Consider the following 17136-nt stretch of genomic DNA (forward strand, 5'->3'; position numbering starts at 1 on the left):
TTCTGGATGAGAAAGTTAGATTAAATGATCTATAAGCCCTTTTCAATTTGTATTTTAAAATTCTTATTTAAAAATTGCCTATAGGTAAAATGTCAGCCAACTGTCTTAAAGCTAGAATAAAGCTTTGAATTTAGAAACCAAAACTCTTTAACACGGTAATGTTTCTTTTAACTTTCTAAAATGTATTTATTTAATTTTCTATACCTGATTTATTTTAGACAGGTTATTTGATACTTATTGCTGTTATGCTGGTGTCTCGAACATATTGTGATGTTTGGATGATTCAAAATGGGACACTCATTGAAAGGTACTTTCTATTCACCTTCCTCCCATTTGTATGAAATACTAATTTGGCTGATATTTAAGCAGTATCTTAATAAGAATGAAATTGATCCTAAATTAGGTATAAATACTTAAGTCAAATTATGTCTTTGTTCATTGACTTGACAGACATTTACTGAGTGTCTCTCATGTGCCAGGCCCCGTGCTGCCCTATGATCGGGGTGTCCTGGTGAAGGGGAGACGCCCTGTACACAGCCCTGCCCAGCTGGCAGCTCCTAGAGGGTTAGACAAGTAGGCAGAAAATGAAAAGTTAGTATAATAAATGCTGGGGTGGGGGGGAAGGGGTAAAACAAGTCACCAAGTGGGACGTCTGAAATTCATGAGACAATTTGGAGGAAAATCACAAAGCATTTCAAAGAATCATATTGAGAATATTTATTAAAAGGGAAAACAAATCTTAGACATTTCCTTTAGTTCCTTAAGTTAGTATTTGTTTTCATTATGGTCTTACTACATATGATATTATTACTTCAATTGATAATTTTGAATTTAACAAAAATAACAGTTAGGATATTAACATTTATCAACATGTTAATAAAGATTTTATTCCTCGTGATATTAATTTGAATGTCAGTAAAAAAATTTTCCTGGAATTTTGTTTCCCGGTATGCAGTATTTTATCAGAAAATTTCTTAAATACTTAATCTAACTTTTTGAATAACAGTACTTAAAATATTTAAATGCTTCCAGACTTTGAAATATAGGTTTTTTCCCCCTCACATTCTTGGTTTACTTCTTAGAGAATATGTAGGAAGAGGAACAGTGCTTTATGCACATGTTTTCTGACTCATCTGTGTAGGAGAATAAAGAAGGTGATTGGCATAGGATTAAAGCCCAAACCACATTCTTCTGATTGTATGTAAATTGTGTAGTCTCCTATATTCAGCACAGGTCTCTGAAACCTGTGGTCAACCTTTTTTATTTTGATCAAAGTAATATATGAACAGCTGAAAAAGTAATATGTGAATATTGCTTTTTGTCAAATCGTCTTGCAGGACTTAGTCACAAACATACCAATTCTGTGCATCATTTCTCCCACTTGTAACTGTCATTCCTGGAGCCAATCGGTTTCTATTCTCTTTACTATTTCATCTTTTATTTCTGCATTCCAGTGTAACATTATGTTACTGTTCCTAGATTTTTCAGTTTTTGTATTTATTTCCTACTTTGGAAGATGAGAATTAGCTCTTTTACACTCATACCCACACCCGTGCTCATCCTCTCAGTGAGTGTTGTTATATTGCAATGTTTTGTTCACACAGATTTGTTCACATGATTTTGACTATTGTTTACAGCTGAGCCACATGTATATACTTTGATAGTTTCTTTTATATACCACTTTTTGTTTTTCCTGGCATTTATAAAGTGCAAGTTTTTTGTGCTTTAGGTTTTTGCCTACTTCTTATTAAATCAACTCAAGCTTATTGATAACACTGTAAAATCTTCTCAGTATTGTAATATGGTCAGACACACCAAATAATCTGTACTTGTTTCTCTCTCCATTACCACGCCACCCCATGCCTCTTGTTAGTTTCCTGTCTTCCTGCTCTAGTCAGGATTGATTGCACTTAGGCCCACTAAATGGCAGTGATGTTTGAATTTGTTTTTTTTTCACGATCTTGACAATTTCCTTCATGTTTCTCTCCTGCATTAAATAACCTATTTTCCAGATCTTTTGTTTTCCTCTTCCTCACTTTACTTTCTCATTTTGACAGATGCAGTCTTTTTCTGAGAAAGGGTACAAAGGAAGTAAATTTTTGAGACCTTGTAGAACTGATGAAGTCTTCTCACACTTGAATGATAATATAGCTGTATTTTTATTTTATACATTCTAAGTTGGAAATCACTTTTTTGTCAGAATTTGGAAAGCATCAAATTCTGTGCTTTCCTGGGGTCTTCTGTATTGCTCACTGGTTCTCAGCCTTAGCTACAGGATCATTAGACTCATCTGGGGAATTTTGAGAAGTACTAATGCCTGGGCTCATCCCTAGATATTCTGATTCAATTAGTTACTACTTTTTGAAACAGCCCAGGTGATTCTGAGTAACAGCCAAGGCTAAAAACTGTAGTGATCTCGCTTTCACGTAAGTGTTGAGGCCCATTTCCTTACTGGTTGCCTTTCCTCAGCAATGGATCTCTTTTTTCCCCTTTGGAAGCTTTTATGATCATTTGTTATTGATGCTGTATTGCTGGTGTTTGGGAATTTTACTGAATGTTGGTGTGATTTTTTCTTTTTTTTTAATTTATTGGGCTGGGCACTAAGTAGACTCCCTTAAATCTATAAACTCATTCTTCATTCTGAGAAATTTTCTTGTGTTTTAAAAAAAAATTTCCCTCTCCATTTTTTTTTATATACTTTTTCTGGAATCCTTGTTAGTTGAGTGTTGGACCTGCTGGATGATCATTTGATTATCTTATAACTCCTATACAGTTTTCTGATATTTTATTCCACATTCTAGGAAATTTAATTTTATTATCTAGTGAATTTTTATTATAATTTTATTTTTAAGAGTTATATTTTTATATGGATTTTCACTTTCCATTTTTGTAGCAGTCATTCTTTAAAGTCTGTGACTTTTTTTTTTAGCTCTTCACCTTGTTTGTTTCCTTCATGGTCCTTTGTGTGTTGTTCTGATCTTTGTTATTCATGTTACAGGCTTTCCTTTCATATTTAAAAGTGAAGGCCTAAAAATCTTGTTAGAAGCCAAGTTGAGGGCTTGTTGACTCTCTGGTCTCCTAGGTTTGTAGATGTTTGTAGGGTGTTTGGTGGGGAGTTTTGTCAATTTTGTGTCTGTGCTCTAGTGAATGCTCTAGCAAATGCTACGAAGTTCAGTATAAATATAATTAAAATGTTTGTTCATTGCTACTAGCATATCAGCTGTAGGAGGATCGATTTTATCACTGAGTTCTATTTTTATTAGCTATATGGCAAGTAATTTGAATCCTTTGTATAATTTATGTGGAGAAGACCTTTATACTTTTTTTACACGATTGTAGGGTTTTATGCTTTTTGCTTTGATGACTTCATTATTTAAATGCCATATCTATTAATAAAAATACAGACTCCCCAATTATAGCATTGTTAATTACCTGTGGCAAAAATATACAGATTACGTCTGCTATGAGCAATGTTATATTAAGTATCTATATAGAATCAGTCACATATCACATACAAGAAACCCTGGCACAATTATGGTATAGTATAGATTAGTTTATTTTAAAATTTTTCCCTTTTATTCAGGTTTTGTGATTTCATGTTTTTGTAATCCAAAAGAAAAATACTCTTCTAAACTAGGGATTTTCCTCTTTAATTGAACAGATGCCAATAAATATTTTCAAGACTTAATGCCCTGGAGAAAATACCTTGCTAAGAGTAGGTAGTGTATTAATTTAATTGGTGATGATGGAAAGAGGAAAGTTAATCATGTAGCATGAGCCAGCTTGTAATTGTACTAAAGTAATCAACTCATTGGGTACTTAGTTTTAAATTTTGGTTATGAAATGTAGAAAAATGAAAAACAAAAAATTTAAGAGTTTCTAAAAAAATTATTTTGATACAATTTAAACTTACAGAAAAGTGTAAGAATAGTACAAGGAACCTCCTTATATTCTTAACTCAAACTCATGAATTGTGAAGCGATCATTTTAAAGTTAATTGTTAACTTTCTGCTTAATACATGTTTTTGAACTACATATGAAATATTTGATATTTGATCCAATTACAAGTTTTAAAATGTTATGAAGTCATCATATGGAACAGTTTTATTTGAAAAATTTACACATTTCTTTAATTTGCTACTAAAACTACATTGTAAATGGATTTATCTGTCACTTTCTTTTTGCCTCTTTCAAAGTAGGTTTAGGTTCATGTATTTCTGCTGAAAAAAAGAAAAAGAGTCTAAAAGACTTGTTATGGTCCTTAGTGTTGTGGCTGCTTGTTTGTAGGTTATGAAATAATTCACAAGGCAGGTAGAAATACGGAGGAAAGGTTTATTAAACTAAGAGAAGGCTCGGCTGGGCAGAGTCTGCTGGAAACTACTGCAAACAACTGCATCGAGTCTTTGTTTTCACATTTTATATTTTCTAATCAGGATGTAACTTTCTTTGGCCTGTAGTGGAATTTTCTGTTGAGTTTGGCTTGGTCTGTTGGGGTGGGAGAAGTGATTAAACTGCTTATCCACAACTTTTGCATATATTGTGTAGATTTAAGTTGGAACCCAGAGTGGATCCCATACAAATGCAATACCTAGTCCTAGTCACAGGGCCTGCGTGGCCAAAGTAAACAGAACCATTGAAAATGCAAATAAGGTTTGGCGGGAGGGGAGGAAGGCAAAGAAAAGAAAGCTTTCAACAATTCCCAAGCTAAATTATACTCATTAAATCAAATTATACCAGAGATCCAAATCTCAAAATAGAAGATTTAGTGCCACCATTACAATCCCCGGTGTCTCATCACTTAGTGTACTTCATTTTAATATGCTTTATATCTTTTAGGCTTATTTGTTAGCAGGGACTAATGATTTTGGAGTGTGGGCAAATGTTAATTAGGACAGATCCCTTCTTTAAGGTAGAAACTGGTAATTCCATTATATGGAGGACAGTCTTTCTGCCTTGTTGCTGCTATATGTAATCATCAAGATATATTTTATTTTCACCCATTTGGCTACAAGCAGCATTTTAAAGTTACCAAACTATTTTTTATAAAGATTCTTGTGTATGTTGGAAGTAATAAAGATGGGCTACTGTAAAATTATTCTTTATTATTTTTCTTTTTTTGCAGTGGAATAATAAGCAGAAATACGGCTTTATTCAAGAAACCATTTTTTAAGTTTATAGCTGCTATTCCAATGGTAAACCATTGCTGAATGATGACATGTGTTTTACCAAAGTTTTATAATTTTGTGTGTATCGCAGCTTGGGCAGCACTAAAGCACTTTGGTGTCATGTCAAGTTTGGTTCAAACAATTTTAATTTAAACCTTTGAACTTTTTGTACTGCCTTATTGCTTCTTGTCTCTAATTCTTATTCTATGGTTCTATTTTAACTTTTTTCTAGTTCAACTTTTTTCCCCACTTTTTAGCAGTTATATCAAAATTGGACTATTAATTTTTCTGTCAGTGTAAAGTTACTTTCTCGAAGTATGTTTTGTGGAATCCTAGTTATGACAGAGGAAATGCTACATGCTGCAAAGCTCTATCAGAGTTATAATGCACATATACAATAGAACTTTGAGGAGGTATTTGGTAAAGACATTTGTTAAGCTTTATTTAACCCAGGTTTTCCCAAATTTGATTGACCGCGAAACTTTTTTCTCTAAAAGACCTGCTAACATTACTTGGCTTGTTCACCTCCTCCCTCATAAAAGACAAATTATTTCTCTATCATATATACCTGTCATTTTTTTGGGTGTGGAGTTAGGTTGAAATCATTTAGTGCAGTGTTTTTCAAAATTTATTTACACTTAGGAGTATTAATAAATGTTATTTGAAAAAAGTGTGATCAAATAAATCATCTCTTTTTACTAGATCATAGATATATGGTAGTCAGAGATTCTTATATGATATAATGGTTTTCAAACTTTTAATAAAAAGTAGTGGAACTTTTACTTTAAAAGTAAGATGTTTTAAAAACATAAATATGTAAAATAGATTAAAAACAGATTTTAAAAAAAGAGGAGCTTGTTTAGTTGAAGTGTGTTAATAGATTGAGGCTTTGAGGAACCCCAGTGATCTACTCTCTGAGTTATCATTTAGTCCCAGGGTCAGCAAAGTAGACCCCGTAGGTCAAATCCCAATATCATCTGTTTTGGTAAAATTTTATTAGGACACAACCGATCTCATTCTTGGCTGTTTTTGCTGTACAGTAGCAGAATTGAGTAATTGCAACAGAGACCTTTATGGCCCACAAAGCTTAAAGTATTTGTTTTGGCCCCATATAATAAGTAAGAATTTGGTGATCTCTCATTAGTCTGTCTGTCTAGAGATTAATTCTATAAATGTATTCATACAAATGAAAGTCAGAATGTTAAAACATTTAAGGAAAAAAACAACAAAAAAAACTAGTTTATTTTATCCATAATAACCCATTCTTGAGTCTATAGAGTCTAGTGCTTTGCCATCTAAACTCCTTTTGTGACAGCCTAAGCCTTTTTTAAAATTACTATTTTTACTAAGGAAAGAACTAGTTATTCCTATTCAATTTTGCCATTTAGGGAGTAATTCTCAAGCAAGCTGTTTAAAATGATAAAATTTCAAAAGTTGGAAACATGTTTTTATAAGGAAGTGTTTTTTAGCATCTTTTTTCCTTATTGATTCTTTTGATTAAATAAAAATGTCCACGGGTAATTTCAGAGCTTTACAGAAGTTTTCTTAGTGTTAAAAATTGCTTCTTTTGCAACTAATGCATTGCATGTGGTGGTTTGCAGTGGTATCATTGGTCGTAGCAGAAAAGATTTCAAGAGATACTTATTCAACTTCATCGCTGCCATGCCTCTCGTAAGTGTAATTCTTTAAAAAACTTTACACAGGGAATAAAATTGCATCTTGCTAAAGTCTTTAAGGATATTTAGTTATTAAGTTCTTTAAAGATTTAAGATACAGAATTCCTATTTCAAAATTAGTTATGTAACTTGTAGCAGAATATTTCAGTGTAAACCTTCAATACTAGACAGAGAAATTAAAAGGAATTATCTTCAGTTCAATTATGCATATGTAGATGTATACATATGTGGATGAATTTTTTTTTTTTTTTAACCTTTCGGCCTGGGTTTCTCGAACGTTTAGTAGATTCCACTAAACATTAAAATTAAGTTCCAAGTAAATGGCAGTAGTGTCCCTCTCCCAGTGTGACAACCAAATGTCTCCAGACATTGCCAAATGTCCCATGGGGGCTGAGGTAGGGAGCAGGGAGATGTGGTTGCAAAATCACCCTGATAGAGATTTATTACTTTAGGCTGTATATTACAGTAACTTGAACCTCTAATGAAGTTTAAGTTAAATTGGAATTTATTATATGAATTTATTAAAAATTAAGGTGTTAATTTTTAATAAATGTTTAAAATTTTTAAACGTTAAATTTTTAATTTTAAACATAAATGTTTAAAATTTTTAAACATTAAATTTTTAATAAATGCTTAAAAATTTTAAATAAAAACTTTTATTGGACATGGTTTTCAAGGTTTTGTTAGCTTGGTTCTTTATTTTATTGGCAGTATAAGAATTTTAGTGTTTTAAATATGAGAGTAAAAAGGAGGAGCTTAATTGCAAAAATCCAATTAATTAGATTATATATCAGGTTTAATAAAGCTTGAGGATGGACATACAAGGCTTTTAGACCTTTTAAAATAACAAAAAGTGAGATAAGTAGCTTAGATATCAGTCAAAAATTGAGATTCAGCAGAAGACCAGTGTTTAGAGAAAAATTTTATGTAAAGGTGACTTCAGAACTGTGGAAGAATTAATATGATGGCAAAGAGTAGTAAATATGACTCTAGAAATAATCTGGAAAATTGCAGTAGTTGGTGTAAGACTTACACTACTTTTTTTAACAAATACAAATGCAGCATATATAGAATTCATTGTCTACGGTGGTATGTAGTAGGACACAGAAGATATAAACATAAATGCCAGTGTTCCTAAAAGCAAGTCCTTTACATTAGAAAGGTGACAGATGTGACTTTTTTTGTTTACCAAAAATAATAGCAAGATGCTTCTCATAATTAATGAAATTAACATATTCTAAAATTAAGTTCCAAGTAAAGTTTAACATGTCAGGATAATATAGTCAGTTGCATTTGGTTTAGCATGTTCTCTTTGTATTTTTGTAAGTTTTGAGTAAAACAGAATTGAACTATAGAAATTTGGACTATCAGTTACAAAAATCATAGGATTTCAGGAGAAATAAATTATGATTTAGTAAGTAGAAATGAAGCAAAACCAGTAATGTGTGTATGTTTGTTTGTTTTAGATCTCTTTGGTTAATAACTTCTTGAAGTTTGGGTTAAATGAGCTCAAACTGTGCTTCCGAGTAAGACTAACCAAACACCTCTATGAGGAGTATCTCCAGTAAGTAATAATCTATTTTTGTGTTAAAAATACTTAAACTGAACAGTAATACTTATATTGAGATGAAGAAGTTTTTCTTTTTTATTGGACACGGTTTTCAAGGAAATTGCTCGCAGACCCAGAAACACATAGGGAAAGACTTCAACTATTTGGAATCTAATTCCGTTAAATTGACAAGTCATCTGTCTCTGGACTTCCTTCCTCGTCTTAAAATAAATTAGGACAATTTTTGGGGGCCCCTTCCAGCTGCAAACTTTTCTGTTTCTAGTAATTTGGACTATGTAGTATAATGTGAATTTAAAAAACAACATTTCGTTAAAAGTTATTTTCTTATTGTTATTTTAGAGCTTTCACATACTATAAAATGGGAAATCTGGACAACAGAATAGCTAATCCAGACCAGCTGCTTACACAAGATGTAGAAAAGTTTTGTAACAGTGTAGTCGATCTGTATTCAAATCTTAGTAAGGTAAGTTTGTCTATTTTTTTATTATTTGTTAATTTGTTGAATTTTGAATGTAAGCAAATTTATATAGAATTGATTTGATGGATATAACAGCAGCGTATAAATATTTAATGCTTTTATAAGAAAATTAGAGTTATACTAGTTTTAACTATAATTATGTAATTTTTTATATTTTTATGAGGTGCTTTGTCCAAGAATTGAGAATTAAGTGTCTTATAAAGATTTCATAAGAATTTTACAGGCTAATTTCAGTAAAGCAACAGAAATTTAAATTTTAATCTGTTGACCTGTGTACTTTTGGCAATTGTTACAGATTGATGGTCAATTTAATATTCCTAATTCCACATCTGTAATAGTAGGTTAGGACTTCTTCCTGCCCATTTCTCTGCTTCAGTATCTCTAATTCTAATAGATTGTTTAAGTAATAGTCAAAAAATTTTCATAAGATGTTAGTTTATTTCAGTTTTCTTCTAATTACTGTATTTCCCCCTTTCCCAGATAGTGGACAAACCTCTTGACTCAAATGGTAGGCCTTAACCAGTTTTCTTCTTGCTGATTTCCTCAGTTCTTTATCTTACTCATCTCATAGCTTTTGCTATAGTCTTCTCATTAATCTATCTTCTTTGCTGTTACCTCTTGCGTTGACTATGGCATGTAATGGGCACCTATAGGATTGTCTACCCAGGATTCTCTCCCCTCTTCATGGTAGATTTCCCACTTTAATCCACATGACCGCTCTTGGTCTGGGGTGGTAGCTTTTTCTCATACTGGACCATTGACAGTTTCTTTGTCTCTGGCCACAATTGATGCAGATATATCGACTCTTGAGGCAAAGAAAACCATATACAAAGGAAGGGCCTGGGTCGCGTTGTAAGAAAAGGAATGCTCCCACTTCAACCATGTGGATGGAGGGAGGATAGGCAATTCTTAAAGTGATACATATCTACAGAGCTTCTTCCCCCCCTCGTGATAGGCCCACTACTACGATACCTTTTCACTTCATACCAAACTTTGTTGTTTAGTCAGCTTTCTAGAAGCCTTTGCTAACTGATCCCAAACTCTAGAACTCTAACACAACTACAAATTATTCAGCAATTCAGCTTTCTTTTCAACCCCCATTACCACATTTTAAAGTTTATTCTGTGTGTGTGTGTGTGTGTGTGTGTGTGTGTGTCTGTGTCTGTGTCTGTGTTGGGTGGTGGGGTATATATATAAAAATTTTCATGTATTCTGCAGACATATAGTTTTTACACCTTGGCACTTGAGCAAGTTTATGGCTCAGGTCTTGTCACATCTGTAATAGGGTAAAATATTGAATTAATTAATTGAAGTGGTGGTGTGCACTACAGTGTGTGTGTGTGTGTATATATATATATATATATATTTATATACACATTTTTAAATTATCTAATTGGACTCTAACTTGAATTATGTTATTATATTTATTAATGACTTTTGGATGTACTTAAAATTTACAAGTATTTCTAGCTTCTTGACAACTTGTAAGACAAAAAAGAAAAGGTTCATCTTAGTACAAGCCAATTAATAAACCAAGTCACCTATCCTGGTAATGCTGATATTAGTCAGGAAGGCATGGCTATATACTTAAGTGAATCAACACAATTTGGGTTTTTGGGAAAACACTTCAAAATATGTAGAACTTGGTATGTCAGTTGAGCTGTCTCTGTGTGAGGAGCAGTACATTTATGTATTCTTTTAGGTCTAGAAGTTTGAATTTTATATCAGAAACTTAGATACTTAGGCTCACTTGATTATTTCAACATATGGATGTTGTGATAAAATAATAGAATCAAACAATATTAAGAGCAGGAAGAGCCTCTCATTTTTACAGGGGAAGATATGTATGTAGAAGCCACAAAAGCTGGTAGCAGATTTGGGGTTATAGCTCAAGTCATTTTATTCAGTGTCTTTGCACTATCTTGAGAAATTACTTAGTTACTAATGGTTAGAGCTACCTCAGTTGACAGAAAGCTATAAATGTTTTTCCCATTTGATTGTCAGTAGACATTGGTGAAGTTGTCTGTCTCCATTTTAAGTTTCTTGAGAATAAGAACTGTCTTTTATGTATTGATTGGTCTACATGATATTACAGTACATTATGCATAATGGGAACTCTACATGTTGACAATTATCTGTTAAGTGTTGAATAGCATTTTGTATTTAACATGTATTAGCTGTCAATCTAGGTTATCTAGTTGCTTTTTAATTTTGTACCTTCTAATATTTATTTTACAGCCATTTTTAGACATAGTTTTGTATATCTTCAAGTTAACAAGTGCAATAGGAGCTCAGGTGAGTTTACTTTTATTTTGTCTTTTAAATTGCTATAATGCTGTATTATGAATAGCTGATGGTTTTAAGAATTTTTATGTATCTCAAGAACATATTTTTGTAAGATGTACCTAATAAAGTATGGATATAAAATAATACTGTACGAGAGATTTAAAAATTATTCTAATTTAGCTTTTTAAATTTTCCTTAAGTCACATACTTGGAAAATTTTTGTGGTGTCAATAACCAGAAGTGCAGTGTTTAACATTGAACATACATGTACTTATTGTTGCAAAGAAATGTCTAAAAAGAGGTTTGGAGACAGTCATTTTAACAAGAAATTTGAATGTTAAAATATCAAGAATACCTTTAGAATGGCTATACCAGTTTCAAGAATATTTTATATAAATGGTTGGGTATCCGTGAGCCTTATTACCCTGTCTCTCTGATATTTGTGTTGGTAAGAATTACCTTTAAATTTTTCTGAGTGTTCTCATTGAAGTCTAACTTGAGTCATTTACTATATAATGTTATTGTTATATAACACAACCACATAATACTATGGTTGCTTTATGCATAAATATATATACATGCATATGTATATCCATTTTGTAGTTGATAAATTATAGAGTGCTTTTTATTCCTTTCCAAAGCACTGGGGAAAGCAGATTTTTATTTGAATTTTATTGTCTACTTTCCTAACTTTTTCTATCTCTTAATCCTGATTTAATCATTCTTGTAGCATGTTTTTACTATAAGTAAATTCCTTATTCTAAGGAATTTACTAATTTCTCTTGTCTCTTTTTTTTTGGGGGGTCTCTATATTTTTATGGTACTTATTACATTTTTATATTACTTAAATATACCTCCAGGTATTTCTGTTATCTGATTCTGAATTTCTTGAAGGTAGAAACTATGTTTCGTTGAAATGCATGAATCAATTATATTTAATTTAAAAAATCTTGGATACACACTATATTCTACACATATTATACTGAGTAGAAGGAATTAAAAAAATGCATAAGATACATTTCCCCTGCTCAGGAAGGATTATGATTTGGTGAAAGAGATAGATGTACAAGGAAATCTAATGCAGAGTGTTAAGTCCAATAATAGAAGTTTGATTAAAGTATTTAGTGTCCGGGAGAATTGGAGGTGATATTTGAACTTCTTTGAGGAGGATGCGTATGCATTCATTAGCTATGTCAGGCTTGCCAAACGTAAGAACAACTTAATTGAATGGCATGTTCAGGAAACAATTATTTCAGTATGGCAGAACATAGGATATATATGGGAACGAGGGAAGTTTCCGTGATGAGTTTGGAAAGGTAAGCTCGAAGCTTCTCTCTCAGGATGGTCAGTGGATGATGAGGTCACTTACCAAGACAGAAAGTATGGAGCTGGAAGCAAGATGTATGAGAATGGAAAGGCAGGTGGAGTGTGTTTGGGAGAACTAAGCTTGAGGCTCGACAGAGTAGTGAGGTAAAGATGAATAGTACTTACCTTGAAAATAATGTCTTGGATTCTTAGGAGTAATGGGACTAGAGATAGAAATTTGGGAAGAAAAGAGAGGTAAGGAAGAAACCTCAGGGAATGTTAACATTCAAAGAGAAGGTGAAAAAGAGGTCTGAGTTATTGTGGAATCTTCAGAAAAATTCAAGAGGAGTTCCATCAGTAGAGTTTCAGATGGCATAGAAAGAATGATGACTGCCATTAGGAGTTTTTAGGTGAGCATATTCGGGAGAGCTGGGGGATGAGCTGCACTGGTGGGAGAAGTCAATGAGCAGTAAAGTGTAGAGGCCCAGTGTGTGTGTTGGAGAAGAAACTATTAAGGGGAAAAAATTAGCCAAAAGATCAGTGTCTCTCAAAGTCACTGGAGTTAATTGTAACAATTGTGCATTTTAGATCCAGTACATTTATTAAATATCCTTGAAATTTGTATCTTTCTCTTACAATAATAATAGGGCCCTGCAAGCATGATGGCCTACTTGCTTGTTTCTGGGCTATTCCTAACTCGCCTTAGAAGACCCATTGGTAAGATGACAATAACTGAGCAAAAGTATGAAGGAGAGTATAGATACGTTAATTCCCGGCTCATCACAAACAGGTGAGGAAAAATGTATTAAATATATTTAGCTGTACTAAAAATTAATTTTTGTGGATATTGAAAGTCAGGTAACACTGTTACTGAAATTGTGTCTGTGTGTATTTACCTCTTGAAAATACACATTATGGAGAATATCAGTTTTATAACCCTTTTTCTAGTAGTATCCCTGATTCTCCTCTTCATGTTGTTTATTGACTAATTTTCTCTTAATTTCACTTTAAACATAGCCAAAATACAATTCAGATTTACTTACAGTACTTCATAGAAAATTTTGTCTCACTTTATCCCAAAATAGTTTTATTTGAGACTATGTTTGGAATACTCAGTAATTCAGTCTCACTAAATGTCTCTCTACCTAATTTCCAGATAGTTTAAAATCCAAAATAGGAGGAAAAAGTATTGAGCTTTGGAGCTAGCCTGACTAGATGCAAAATCTACCTCCTTCACTTATCAATTATATATCCTATGACTTTTGGCAAGTTATTCATAGCATTACTTTTCTTGTTTAATAGGTAGAGAATATTAAATATGAAATATACGTGTGTGTGTGTGTGTGTGTGTGTGTGTGTGTGTAATGAGAGAGAGAGAAAGAGAGAGAGCACGTGCGCACTTCCAGCACAGTTTTTGGTATGTAACAGATACTCAGTAAATTTTCTCATATATTGATCTGTCAACCTTAAGTCATATTGAGGGTGCCAAAATTTATTTACTACCCTGTAGACGTTTACAAAATTACTTAGGAAGTTACTCTTTTAACAGTTCCCTCTTCCTTTGTTTCCTTGGATTGCTAAAATGGTACCAGTTTTAAATAGGGTTTTGTGCTCTAGGCAGAGGAATAGGTTGTTGAGTACAGAGGTGATTTGTCAAGGGAATGAAAGATGGTATCAGCTAGGATTCTTTCTGTTGCAAGAATCAGAAAACCCTGACTCAGAAGGTTCCAGCAATAAGGATATTTACTACTTTACAGAACAACTCTTAAGATAAAGCACTTCCAGCCACAGCATGATCAGGGCTCTGGCTCTTCTTTGATGTTTTCTTGGCCCTGCCCTCCTTTGTATGTTGCCCCTTTCCTCAGGTTAATTCTTACTGTGACCACAAAATGTCAAAAGCAGTTCCAGATCCCACTAGCCCCCCCCCCCCCCCTGCAAAAGGTCCAGAAAGCAGAATGGGCCATCTCTTCTGCTATCTTTAAGAGAACAAGGAAACTTGCCAGAAGCCCTACAGCAGACTTTCCTTTCACACCTTGTTAGCCAGAATTATCACTTGGTCGTGCCTAAAGCAATTACAGCAAAGTAATTGGCTTAGACCATTTGAAACTCAGTCCCTGTGGATGAGGTTGAGGCCATTACTAAACCATTTGGATACCCAGAAAAGGATAGATAACTTTTAAGAAAATTGGGGTTCTCTTAGGAAAAAGGACAAGGAAGAGAATAAATGTTGGATAGGCAGCCATCAGTACTCTAGGATGTTTTGTCTTTTCAGGTTTTAGACTGGGTCTCAAATGACTCAGTTCAGGAGAAGTAGAATTCTCACCTCATCTTCTTCCATTGGCTTAAAGGTGTGGAGGAGGTAGAAGGAAGTAAGAAAAATAATTAATTATAGGTGTAGAATTGTGTTTCTTATACTGGGATTCTGATACCTTGGGGCTCTGTATCATTGTGTCAAGGGGACCATAAAACACAGGTCAAACATGGTGCATCTTTATGGAAAGTTAATTTTACTTGAAGGGGTTAAAATAGGAGCTACCTTGTTTTTACGATGGGAAAAAAATACAGGTACATTTTAGAGTAGAATATAAAATTCACATAAGGTTTTAAGAGAGAAAAGAGACTTTAAAGAAATATTAGGTGTTTATTGAAGGCTGTTTTAACTGTGCCTTCTGGACTTCTGTGTAAATCTTTACTTTGCTGTAAGAGGTACTTTGCAGGGAAAGTTTACATTACACTGAATAGAGTGGAAAGACTAGACTTTAGGGTCAGATATGAGTTATAACAGCTGCTTGACTGGCTAGCTGAATGACTTTCACAGATTTATGTAACTACATTGAACCTTTCTTCACCTATAAAAAGGCCCTTTTATTTCTAGTCAAGATCCTGTAGCCCTTGTGAATCCAGTCAAACCAGCCTAAGAAAACAGAAGTTGTGAGGATATGGTGGGCGTTTCAAGAATAAGCATGACTATGCAGCTGTGCCTCCTGAGAGTTGGCACTGTGAAGCCATCAGCACTTAGTTTGCTTTTCTGTCTTTCGAAGACTGTATGTCATGGCATCACTATGTATCTTTTTCTAGCTGTTGCTTTCACGCCTTCCTATCTGGATGTGTGCTCAATTTGTACTCTATGATGCCTGATCCAGCCCTGCCTTCCTATATATCATGGCAACTTCCTTCTTATTTCTTGACTCAAATTTTTGATAATTAGCCCAGAGCATTTTCCAGCCAGGTTACATATGGCTATGCGACGTATAGTTGACCCAGTCAGGTATGTATTCCTGTGCTCTGATCAGCTGAGCTAGGAGCAGGGTGTCAAGTACAGACCATGGCTTTAGCTCTTAGTCACAAAATGTCCATTTAAATACAGATGTTCAGGCATCAAATACTGTATTTCAGTTATTTTTCAGGCTTAGGTAACATTAAAATTAATTGCTAAATTATTTTTTTAATAGTGAAGAAATTGCCTTTTACAATGGGAATAAAAGAGAAAAGCAGACAATCCACACAGTCTTCCGAAAACTGGTAAGATTACATGCTTGAGGCTCACGTATTTATGGAAAGATTTTTTTTGGCCTATGCTAATTTTTAAGATATTTGCTTTTAAATAGCTATAAAGGATTTTTATAACATGTTTTCATAAAGATGAGAATAAATACTGTCATATCTATATTAAATTGCCTAACTATAAAAATGGGTAGATTAATTCAAATAATTGTCAGTGTATTTCTACAGAAGTTGCATAGCATATGCAACCTTATATAATGATAAACTTAGTGCTTCCTACAGCAGATTTGTTCCTGTAGCATTCGCAAAAATACTGTAAAGATTATTATTTAGAGCAGGGGTAAGCAAACTTTTTCTGTACCAGGACAAGATAGTACAACTATAGTTTAGGCTTTACAGGCCATATGATCTCTATTGCAACTCTTCAATTCTGCCACGCAAATGTAGCCATTTACTATATGTAAATGAATGGGTGTGCCTATGTTCTAATAAAACTTTATTTATAAAAATTAGTAGCAGGTTGGATTTGGACTGTGGGCCACAGTTTGCTGGCCCTTGATTTGGAATATAAACATTGTTTCTTGTAAAAACTATACTTCAGTTTTATTTACTTGCCACTTGGAAAATTTGAATTGAAGTAATTTTATTATTTATTCAAAAGATATTGAATGTCATCTAGATGCCTGTTCTTGTTCCAGAAGCTAGTGTGTGATAACAGTGGTGAATGTGATGGTAAAATCCTGCCTTTATAGAGCTTACATTTTAGTGGAAATTGGTGAAATTAAACATATATTTGATTTGAAAAGATTAAAGTGGTTGTCATTTAAAATTATTTCATAAATCGGAGTTTTGCCTTATTTTTTTTCTAATATTTTGTATTTAACATGACTGAAATTTAATGGTGCTCCTTAAAATGCATTTAAGGTAATTTTCCAGGGAACTGCTGTTCACCAGCTTACTTTTCACATTGGCTTGCTTATACTTATCCTTTGGATTGCAGCCCAAAAGTGAACACTTACTGAGGCCTTGCTTTTTCAGATTAGCCTATCTGAAATCGCCTCCACTAGTTAACTTTCCGTTTTAATGACCTGTTTTCTTAAAAGCATATGTTGTTTTTATAATTACCTTGTTTGTTTACTAATTTGTCTCCAA

At 33.2% G+C, this 17136-nt stretch overlaps 1 protein-coding gene across 2 annotated transcripts in view; it reads left to right on the top strand.

The window, feature by feature from the left end:
* The window catches only part of ABCD3 (ATP binding cassette subfamily D member 3), a 65437-nt gene that overhangs the window by 28547 nt on the left and 19754 nt on the right, over positions 1–17136 (top strand). For both annotated transcript variants that reach the window (XM_019752533.2, XM_074335165.1), the window contains 7 exons: positions 219–307; positions 6767–6836; positions 8308–8405; positions 8751–8874; positions 11128–11184; positions 13128–13270; positions 15933–16002. In XM_019752533.2, the coding sequence (XP_019608092.1) occupies positions 219–307; positions 6767–6836; positions 8308–8405; positions 8751–8874; positions 11128–11184; positions 13128–13270; positions 15933–16002 (651 nt within the window). The remainder of the gene's footprint in view (positions 1–218; positions 308–6766; positions 6837–8307; positions 8406–8750; positions 8875–11127; positions 11185–13127; positions 13271–15932; positions 16003–17136) is intronic.

Source organism: Rhinolophus sinicus, linkage group LG06 (assembly GCF_036562045.2).
Source record: "Rhinolophus sinicus isolate RSC01 linkage group LG06, ASM3656204v1, whole genome shotgun sequence".
NCBI lineage: Eukaryota > Metazoa > Chordata > Mammalia > Chiroptera > Rhinolophidae > Rhinolophus > Rhinolophus sinicus.